Source organism: Sitophilus oryzae, unplaced genomic scaffold (genome assembly GCF_002938485.1).
Source record: "Sitophilus oryzae breed Bouriz unplaced genomic scaffold, Soryzae_2.0 scaffold_1297_pilon_pilon, whole genome shotgun sequence".
NCBI lineage: Eukaryota > Metazoa > Arthropoda > Insecta > Coleoptera > Curculionidae > Sitophilus > Sitophilus oryzae.
The window spans coordinates 1022747-1034232 of record NW_022145945.1 but is presented as its reverse complement, the minus strand read 5'-3'; the positions used below and the strand labels follow the sequence as shown (position 1 = coordinate 1034232).

The following is an 11486-nucleotide window of genomic DNA, read 5'->3' as shown; positions in this document are numbered from 1 at the left end:
GTTATTGCCGTTTGAAGCTAATAATTATTTAAAATAAATTTTTAGACACTCTGTATAAGGTAGTATTATTTTTATTATTGCAACACAATAACTGATCAGTAAATAAACTTCAGTAAATATTTAGTATTAAAAACTTTGATACCCTTGGAGAAATGAAGCCTTAAAATTTTTACTGCAATTCCACAAAATTGAAAATATTTCAAAAACGGTAAGGTTTAAGTATAATAAACCTTAATCAAATTTACCTTTATTTTAATCGTAGAAACAAAAAATGTAATAATATACAGGGTGTTCCATTTAAAAAAATACAACTTTGATATTTTTTACTTATTTGGGACCTCTAATAGTCCTTCATCGAACCCAAAACTTACAATTTGTAAAAATCTCATCGTTTAGCTACAATACTCCGTGTCGTATGTGGTGAACAACCCTGTATATAGTATAATGCACAGTGCTGTAAGAATGTGATTGTGCTGGTGAGGTAAATACAGTAAATACATACTTAACAATAATACTCTACGTGCCCTATATTAAATATACACTATTATACAGAGCGGTCCATTTTTTTATAACACGACTGTACATTGATAGAAAGAAGCATTGAACAATAATTGATATTAACTTCTCTTGAGCCGCCGCGCGCCGCCCTTGTATCCTTTAAAAATATTACAAAATTTAGAAAAATTAAAAAGGTTTTAGAAACAAATACATGTTCAAAATATATTTTTTACTGTATATACTATAGGGTGAGTCTTAAATAAGTGCAAATATTTACAGTGCCGGTATAGATCTCGATAAAAGAAACATTTTCTCCATACCGTTTTTCAAATAAGTCCAAAATAATCTACTTTAAAAATTAAAAAAAAATATTTTTTTTGCTTAAATTTTGAGAACCACTATCATTTCTGGTTTTTCTTTCTTGTTACTTTAATCTACCTACCTATCTTGCCATATTGTTAAGATATTATATTTTTTAACTGAAAATTAAAAAAAAATCAAAAAAAAATCGAAAATTTCCAAATTTTCAAACTTTTTTTAAAAAAACCGAAAAAACCTTATAGATGTGTTTCTGGGGTCAAAATATACTTTCCCTATAAACATTTGCACTTATTTAACCTACACATCTATTTTCAAATCTAAATCAAAATGATTGCGACATCTAAGTGAGTAATTCACGAAAAAAATGGCTTTGGTCTTATCTACCTCAAATACGTAACATTGTTTAGGGGAAACATATTTAATTTTTCGAAATTTAATTATTATTTTAACATAATTTTAAGCGGCACTATATTTTTTATCATTATTTTGTTGATCGCCTATTAATGTTCTGCTATAGAAAAATGTGCCACCCTGTACATTAAAAAATCGTCTTCAAAATGGCATGGATTTGATCATATTACTACGATATTATTAGATATACTTTTAATATAAAGAATGATGAACTCCTTCACCATTCTGCATTATCTATAAAGTCTGATTAAATCTACTCTAATACTCAACATCAATGATACGGGGGTATGTAAATAACTTCTATGAAAAAGCGAATACCGTACAAGTCCAAAATAATCATACCTAATTGTTGCTGACTGCGGGAGAAGTCAAATCCCACAGTATATGACCTTCGTTCACCTTGAGGACCGGGAGGAGCGGCGGGAGCAGGCGCAGGAGCTGCTCCTGCTGCTGGGGGCGGTGCACCAGCTGCAGGTGGAGGGGGTCCACCTAAACAGAGACAAATAATAAATAATTATTATTATATTAGACTTACCACAAGCTACACAATTATGTACTTTGCTACATATTTACCTCAACCATCAATCGCCTGATCATAGTTAAAATTGTTGCTACACCTTATGAGAATTTACATATTTAGTATAAAAAATAACACCAGATCTGCAAATCAGATGACGAAATTTGAAATTTTCTAAGTATAGAAAAGTTCAACAATCAAGTTCAGGTGGCCTGTGCATAAAAAAACTGAGCGTTTGTGGGGACTTGTTTATTGAGCGTTTGTGGGTATACAGTGTGGTCCGAACTATATCCCGGAAACGTCGGCCAGCATATTCTGCAGATAAAAATAAGTAAAAATGTCCTAAAATGTTTAGTTTCGGAGATACATCATGGTGTAGAAGTTTCATTTTTATTTCAATTTTTTCCAAATAACTTCTGAAGTAACGTTAATATTTCGATGAAAATAGGCTTGTTCCATCATATCCTATTTGTATGTTTTTTAAACGTTTTTGGATACTACTTATTATAATAAGTGCACCATTAAAATTTCAGAACGAAATCTTCTGCCGTTCTCGAGATATGAGAGCTTAAAGTCTGTAACGGCGAGACGAGGCCACGCCCCCTCGTGACGTAGTTCCACTACACCCGACTTGCCGTCAATCAGTTCGTAACGGAAACACTCGTTTGAATTAATGTGATTTGTCATTTTATCGTTATTTAGACTATTTCGTTGGTTTATTTTCACAAGATGCATTCGGTAGGAGAAGGGTTCAATAAACCTGATTCGGGCAATCTCCCAGAAGTGGGCATTTTTATGATAATGGGTTATTTTAATAAAAATAAGGAGTTTATTAGTTCAGAAAAGAAGGAAATAAAGTTACAAAGGTACCTAAGTAAACCTTTTATTTTCTATTATATTTTCCTTCTAAGATATTTTCTATTGCTTAAATACCTATCTGTATCGGAAAGCAGTGGCGGCTCGCTAGGGTAAAAAAAACAAAGGGTTATTTACCCTATATGAAAGAAGGCTACCTATGCATTTTCCTAACTAACCTATGCAATCTTCTTCTATTTGTAACATAATACAATTAATTAGCATTTTGAGGCTTTTCGGCTAATTACTGAAATAACAATTGTTTATTGTTTATATTAATAATATAAATAAGTTAGAATATGAATATAATTAATATTGAATTAATACATAATAATTGTACAAGTAAAATAAGAGACTTTCCTCAAATATATATTTTTTTGTTTCCTTTAATGACTAAAGTAAATTTTAAAGCACTAGTACCTTAAAGTAATATTATTATATATCGGAGTGTGGCGAAAAATATTTTAACACGCTTGTAGAAAACTATTTTTGATATTTTTTAAATTTTAAAAATTTTAATTAAAAAAAAAACAAAAATAAATTAATTATTGATCAATTATTAATAAATATTCTCGCGAAAAATTCACGAACCAGAAAAAATCAGTGGTTTCATATACAGCTGACAAATACTGAATTGATTTTAAGATATGTGATTGACTAGGACTAGTTCGAGGTTGGTCCGCGAAAAGACGTAATACAATAAATATATGTATAGAAAAATATTTCTACTTTAAGGTAAAAACTGATACGTAAGCTATGTACTTTTTTCTTACAGATCTGGCAGACAAAATTATGGTAATAATGCCATTGGATAATATGTGCAGTTAAAACAACAGCAATCACTATGACAAGTAGTGGCAAAAATTACACCGGAGCACAAAATTAATGCAAAAAATTATAATGTACAATGCATTATTATAAATACTAGCGAAAAAAGTGTGCTAGAAGCAAATGTAATGACTGTGCCGCATCCGAACGTGGTTACAAGCACGCGGTAGCATTTCTTATGTGGTTGCGCTCCTCTTGATCATGCATTTTAAGATCCTTGTCTACTGTATTGGCCCTGAAATGAAAATTTTCATTTGCCGCCTGCCTTGCGTCGTCTTTCAATATTTTCTTAATAATGCCTGCTTGTTTTCTTGTATTTGAAGCAGAAGATCGTTTTTTTTTGGCACTCAAAAATGTGAGGAATAACACCTGCTTTTAGTTTTATTTATTAAAAAAATAGGAAACACTACTTGTAACTATTAACTTACATTAAAGTGATGTTCACAACAAAATCTGGTGCCTCTGTCAGAGACAAAATCATGTCTTCGCATTACATGCTACCATGCTCGTCTTAACTTTATGTCGGACGGTAAAGAAATAAATAGTTTTTCTGGGGAATTTTTATTCGTATTTGTGCATTCTGGCACTACACAACGTTTCCTTGTCTGTTTTATACTAATATTGAATAAAAGAAAGACTAGTACTACACTACGTTGTACCCTTGTATATGAGTTGTACTAAAAATTTAAAACACACTTTCTGTAATCGGGCAAAGCAGACCTGTGCATTGTATCGAGCGCGGTCGCCAGCCGACTTGTGGTGCTATGACGTAGCGGCTGGCCACGCCTCTTTCTCGCGCAATAGATGTTTGTACGTATTTTTGAGGTACTAAACGTACGAATAAAATTCTAATTTTTGGTAGATCTGTTATTTTTTAGTTGTACTTTCGATTGATAAAATAAAAAAAATTGTGAAACAAGCCCATTGGTATCTGGGAGTTTTTTGACATGAGAAATTTGATTTTGATGTGAGAGAGGGCGCCATCTACATATTTTTAACTGGTTTGAAGTGTAATAACTTTTCGTCCGTAACTGTATAAAACTACTGAGTAAAAAAATATACATTTACGACGTTTTTTACGTAAAAAAGGTCTCTTGATAAAAATCGCTACGAGTAATGGTTCTCGAGATATTTGGAATCAAAATTATCAATACCTGTCATCATTGACATAAATTAAACATGTTGACTAAATAGTTATTAGACTGAAATCTGAGTTTGAAATCTTTTTGTGCCAAAAGTTCAACAGAAACTGTTTTATCATCATTATTTTGCAGAAAAAAATAATATTTTAATAATTTAAAAAAATAAATAAGAGAAATTAAAACAACTTTGGGTGCACGTTATTAATGACACCATGCGTCGTCTTATGGACTCCCAGACACCCATTTTCATCGAAATATTGACGTTACTTCAGAAGTTATTTGGAAAAAATCGAAATAAAAATGAAACTTCTACACTCCGTATCTCTGAAATTAAGCATTTTAGGACATACATTTATACGAACATTTTTACTTATTTTTATCTGCAGAATATGCTGCCGAAGTTTCTGGAATACATTTCGGACCATCCTGTATACAATTTTTTATTAGCAATAATACCGAAATAACCATGAACTAAAAACTAAAATAACATATTTGATTCGTAGATGCGTAGTAGGTTTAGCTAATTTGCGGACAGGGCTTAAAAAAGTGGGCAGTACAAAAACAAATAAAATGTGTTATTGTACTTACCCAGTTGTTGTCTTAGATTCTGCCAATTGACTCCCACACTATAAGCTCGTCTCATTCCTTGCAGAGCTGGTGGGGGAGGCGCCGCAGGAGCTGCTGGTGCCGGAGCCGCAGGAGCTGGAGCTGCAGGTGGAGGAGGACCTTTAAAGAAAGAGTTATACTATAAATTAGCAGCATATTGAAAGGGGAAATATAGGAGTTCTTAATTTTTGTTCTATGCCAGAACTCTACCCAGATAGCACAAAAGGAACATTTACATTCTAAGAATATTCCTCCTAAGTTCTTATAAGTATATTCTTTTTTTAATAAGTATGGCATATGAATAGTACATTCTACTACGAATGTGATTTAAAGGTATGTTATCAGCATGACCTTAGAATGTCTTCGTAAATTATGGTTTACAATAAATTTTAAGTATCTGCTATTCACGTTCTAAACATATCAATATCTGAATAAAAATACAGGAGAATAAAAATGATTTCGAAATGAAAAAATGAATACAATACATTATATTTGTATATTTTCTTACTATCAGTTACTATTAAGTTTTTGTGTATTAAATAATTAGGGATTTTATATATTAGTGTATATAGATGCCCTGTAAACAAATATTCAAGCAAAAATACAGTGTTTCTTATTCTAACAAATAAATAAACCTGTAAAACTGTATAAATAAAAACGATCTTCCATTATGAAATAAAAAGATCGATTATACCAAAAGATAGTTTGATAAAACTCGATAGATTTTAATCAATTTTTTGGGTAAAAAGATCGATCTTCGATTGAAATCGATTCGAATCGTACATCCATAACATAACCTAATAAAAAAACAACAAGTGAACTATAAACCACAAAACATTCCCCTTTAGAACTTTTTCTTTAATGGCCATAAGCGGGAGTAAAAGACCAACCGCCCGAACAAACACTAGAGGCGCCACCGGTCATCAAATGGTGTAAAAATTGCGAAAATTTAATCATCGAATTTTGACACAAGGGGTCGCGCTTAACTTTTTTAATTTTAATTCAATATTCATTGTTTTCAAACTATATTATTAGACTTTGTTGTATTTTGTGAATGTATAAATATTTTATTAGCATAAAGTTGCAATATAATAATTTAAATTATATTACATACATATTTAAAATTCAAATATTATGACATATATGTCAGTTGCCGTCTAAAATGTCATCTTGATAACAAAAAGTTAATTATTGTCAGAAACAGTTAAAATCGTTAAAATCATGTTAAAATATTAAAATTTACAAGTAATAATTAGATATTTTATATTATTTCAAAAACAAAAACATAATGGTACCGCGTAATGTTGATATGCAGGTCCAAAACAAAAAGTGCCGTTTTATTTTTCAGTTTTCGTTTTCAGCCGCGGAAGTTTCAGTGATTTTAGTGTTGTCGGATATTTTTATTTGTGAAATAGAAATATTGCGTTTGGATTGCAAAAAAAGTGGAAGTTTTATTGCAATGTAAGTAAGCGTTTGTCCATTTTATATTTTACTTTTTTCATACCTACGACAAATATACATATATTGAAATTTTATAATTCGTTTTATTTAAAAAAATGTTAGAAAACAAGCTTGTAATCCTGTAATTGACATAATTGTTATGTAATATATTCTATTTAAATGTAATATATTACTTTACAATTAAAAAAATGTAAATTTAAAAAATATATTAAAAATATATACAGGCATTAAATGGAAATTTTTTGAGTGCGAACAAACACGAGAGGCGCTTTATTATTTACTTTCATTTCATAACATGATAGACGAAGTTCTAAAGGGGGATGTTTTGTGCTATAAACGTAAACGTGCTTCATCCAAACTATTTTAATAATTAAAACACTGAGATAACGTAAAGATAAGTGATGCAAATAATTATTTTAAGGATAGAATCGGTAAAATAGTTCTTGTTATGTTTGTGTTTTCAGTATCTATTTTAAGGTGAGTGAATTTAAAACCATGAGACCTCGAAAAAAAATAGGTTATACTAAAAAATATTTTAAAATTCAACCAAAAAAAAAGGAGCCAAAATCTTATTAAGTCAATGTTAAGCAAATATGACTTCAATATTGTACATTAAACTGGATTCAGACCAAAGTGATTTTTTATTATCCTTTGTACATCATTAAAGTAGTAGTATCTCTGGTAGTATCATTGAAGATTTCTGTTCTGATCTGAGTGTAGTTCCAGTGCTGAAATTTCTTACAATATAGTATTTATATAGGTATTTATGTAGGCTCTTCTATAATCATTTATTGTGTATTTTTTAAGAGAAAGGTATTTTTTAGAATTATTAGGTTCGAGAATTATCTATACTTGGTGGTTCAGGAGTAGCACAAAGTACAAGGAAAATGCTTTATAAGGTTCTGGGCAATGAAATTGCACAAAAATATTCTTGGGATGGGGCCAAACAGAAGAGAAGTTTGAAATCATTGTTAGTGGCCAAAAGCAATTTTAGGTATTTGAACTTAAAGATATTTGGTGTTGCAAAGACTGTAATAACATATATTTTAGACTCCATGAAAGGTCAATTTCAAGAGTCAAAAGAAACCGAAATTATCAATATAATTAAAATATGGCTTGTAAAAACAAAAGAAAGATTAAAAATACCAAGGTAAGTTGTGCAAATTTATTGAACAGTATAATTCTGCTGATATTATTTCAGAAGGGTAGACAAGAGAATATAGAAACATAGACATAGAAGATAATATCAATGTATATCGTTATATTAAAATATTTTTAATTAATAAACATATATTACTCAAGTTCGTCTTTATCCTTACCTATTATTTTTAACCGTTCTATTTATTAGTTAATTTTTGATTATTACACACCAAATTATTTAATTTCAGCAAATTGTTTGTAGTGTGTTCCAGATATGAATGTACTGTATAGGTATCCTATAGATTTTAAGAGATAAAAAAATTGCTAAATATGAAAAAAATTGTATCTATATCTATAGTTTATAGGATATTGATACAGGGCATCCTTATACAGGACACCCAGTAGATACAGAGTTGAGGGTTGGAATCTTTGGTGTTACAACAGCAAATTAAAACACTAATTCACCACAATATACCAAAACACTTTACTTTTGAACTGGACGCTTGTTTGGTTAATCATCTTAGCGTCATCAGCAGATGATTAAAACTTAAATTTTGACCATCTGCTGATGATGCTAACATGGTTAGCGAAACGCGCGTCCTGTGCAAAAGTAAAGTGTTTTGGTGTATTGTGGTAAATTAGTGTTTTATTTTGCCTCTCTGTAGATAATAAAAAAATATGAAAAACATATGAAAAGCATAAATATAGAATATTAAAAACATGAATATCATATAATTGGAATATTATTTTTAAATACATTCTTTTACGAACATATAATTCACGTTCATAGAATATATATTGGAATGTGAAACGCACTTCTATATCACTTGAATAGGGTGGAACGCAATCTCTGCTATTCATGTGCCATATATGTTCCCAATGAAAAAAAGGAAGTTCTCCAAAGTCACTTGCTTCGCATATGAAAAGAACGTAAATGTGCTATCTGGGGAGGTGTTTACTACAGACCTTAGAGACTAACAGCTTAAAAAGAAAACTAAAAAAGATCTAGAAAACAGTGCTCATTTTTAAGATGAAGGTAAGTATTTCAAGATTATTTTTAAAATACTCGTAGAACAAACATTACCTACTTGTAAAGTGTTCTTACGATTTTTTATAAAACAAAACGTGAAATGGTTTTCTGGGGGGATATCTTGTAATGATATCTAGTATCTGTAAAAATTAACAAAATTCTCGAGCCCTGGTACCATTCTTGCTGATTCTTGTGTAAAATGTCCTCCTGAATCCGACAGTTTTACATAAAACGTAAAATGCCGAACGCTTATTTTGCTACTTTTTCGGATCAATGAAATGGACTCTTAACTCTTAAAACCTACCTCCCAGCTGCTGCCTCTGGTTACTCAAATTGATCCCGAAGTTGAAACTTCTCCTCACGCCATCCGTCAGCGTTACCGGCGCCATCATAGGTCCCCCTGGAGCAGGAGCAGCGGCCGGAGGAGCTGCAGGACCAGGAGCAGGTGCCGGAGCGGGTCCAGGAGGCGCCATTTGCCTCCCCAGCATCCCCAGAACGCTGGCGACAGGGTTGGGTAGAGGAGCGGCAGGCGCGGGGGCCGGTACAGGTACCGGGACAGCTACGACTTGTCTTTGGAGGGGTATTTGTGAGGGGCGGCGGGCTAAGTCGTACCTAGTGGGGAAGAATGTGAAATGGGGGAAATATTTTTAATTTTTGCAATGTGTTATAGAAATAAAGATGTCTAATATTGGGTACGGTCACTAGAGGATATTGATATTATATTTGTGCGTTTTTTATCAATTGTGTAATCATGATCTATGCATACAAAATATTTAAAAATAAATAAAAAAAATTGTATTTTAAATTTCAGTTTAGAGTGCCATGGGATTGTGCTGTGTTAAAAACACTACTTTTTAATCAAGGATCCTTGGAAAAATAGATTTGATCGTCTAATGTTCGTGTCTTGTCCTAGCCGGTTAAAAGATGCCTAAATTTTTAATCATATCTCAATTTTTGGAAAGCATATTTGAAAAAAGCATTTTTTTACGAATAATTTGGTGCCATACACTTGGTATTTCGAATCAAATTGTCGTTATGAACCGCATGTTACAATTTCAAATAAACCATATGCTAAAATGTCTAAAGTTGACATATGATATGTCATTCTATTCAGAGTGTCATTTTCTATCGAATAAAGTAAAGAAATACTGAGGGTGCCATTTAAAAATCAAAAGTTATAGTCATTTCCGGTGAAACAGGAAGTGATCGAAAACAATTGAATACGTCAATCAATCCTAATTTATGTCATATACTAACATACCAAATCTCGTTTTTTTATGTAAAAAAAAATAAAAAAAGTTATAGGAGTGAACCATTTTTCAGATGTATCCGGTATACAGGGTGCTACAAATTCGAGGTACGAGCATTGGTATCTCGGTAACCGTAATAGATACGAACGCGGTTAAATTGGGGCATAGTTGCGCTTTAGGATGTTCACCAAGATGCCATCAAATTTTTTTTAAAAATTTCAAGGATTGCTGAGTTTTTTGGAAAAAACGGATTTTTTTGAAAATCATTTTTATTTTTTCCTGGCGTTACTTTTTAGGAAATCAAAAAACTAATTGCACATTCTCATTGCAACTGTTTATTAGGGCTATCTGATAATATTTTTAGATTTTCAAATTAGCTGATAATTTGTGAGATACAGTGGCTAACTTAATTTTTTTAAATACGGACCTGCATTTTTTATTTTAGATTTTGAAAGAACTCGGTCTCCTGAGTACAATGATATGCCACACTTAATTATCTTTGTTATTTCGGACATAATTTATTTAAACTAATTTCAAGTCCGGCTCTGTTTTTTTAAAGATTTAGTCTATTTATCGTTACAATATTGATAAGCTTTCAAACTTAACAATGATGTGGGGTAAAACATTGAATACGGAAAATCAAATACAATAACAACTAAAGGGGCATTACCATGGGCGCCGGACAGGGGGGACAAGAGGGGGTATTTGCCCCCCCCCCCTGGATTACTGAAACAATAAAAATAAAAGCTATCTTCTTACATCCATCTGTAAAAAAAATAATCATTATTATGAAATTGTTAGGTGTTACCTGTAAAATAATAAAAAATGTGGTAATTATTGGGAAAACTGGAAATCGTCCGATTTTCATCAAAATTGGTATACACACTATTTTGAGGTCGTATATTACGAATCTATTTTTTTCTTGGCGGTCTCTTACCGTTTTTCAGAAAAACGGAGAATTATTTCAACATTGAATTTTTCTTTATTTCGGCCCTATAAAGTAATAATTTTACTATATTTTTATTATATCATAGTTTATCTAAAAGCCACACTTGATTTGGGATAGAAAAGTGTCCAACATTTTACTGAAAAACACTTTTCTTAACAAAATAGCAAAGAAAATTGAGACCAGATGGAAGTTTGACATTTGATATATCCTTCTTTCTCTCTCCTATGTAATAAGAGAGACAAATATATTCTAGACCTAATCTAGAAATTTGAAAATTTACAACGTTGCCATATCTTCTATTTTTTCGGGTGATTACGGAATTTAAATAAATTACCTATTATGAGATCAACAATAATTAAATATACACCAATATCCACAAAATTACGCGGAAAAGTTTTGATTGCATTGGTTTTAACTTCTTTGCGGAGGAGGTTAATCTTTTCTTAGTTAATCTAATAATATAACAACAAAAGATTAA

General features: G+C 31.2%; 1 protein-coding gene and 1 long non-coding RNA gene across 2 annotated transcripts in view; one reads left to right on the top strand and one right to left on the bottom strand.

Moving 5' to 3' along the window:
• The window catches only part of LOC115874462 (vegetative cell wall protein gp1-like), a 17294-nt gene extending 11819 nt beyond the window's left edge, over nt 1-5475 (bottom strand). Inside the window, exons 1-3 of the mRNA XM_030889613.1 lie at nt 5415-5475; nt 5161-5298; nt 1573-1719 (exon numbers count right to left, since the gene is read on the bottom strand). Of these exons, the coding sequence (XP_030745473.1) occupies nt 1573-1719; nt 5161-5298; nt 5415-5475 (346 nt within the window). The remainder of the gene's footprint in view (nt 1-1572; nt 1720-5160; nt 5299-5414) is intronic.
• A 1502-nt stretch (nt 5476-6977) lies between these two features.
• On the top strand, nt 6978-8278 carry LOC115874440. The gene is made up of 4 exons (XR_004048840.1): nt 6978-7116; nt 7464-7633; nt 7690-7789; nt 7841-8278. It is a non-coding gene; the product is annotated as an uncharacterized LOC115874440 (long non-coding RNA).
• The last annotated feature ends 3208 nt before the right edge of the window (nt 8279-11486 follow it).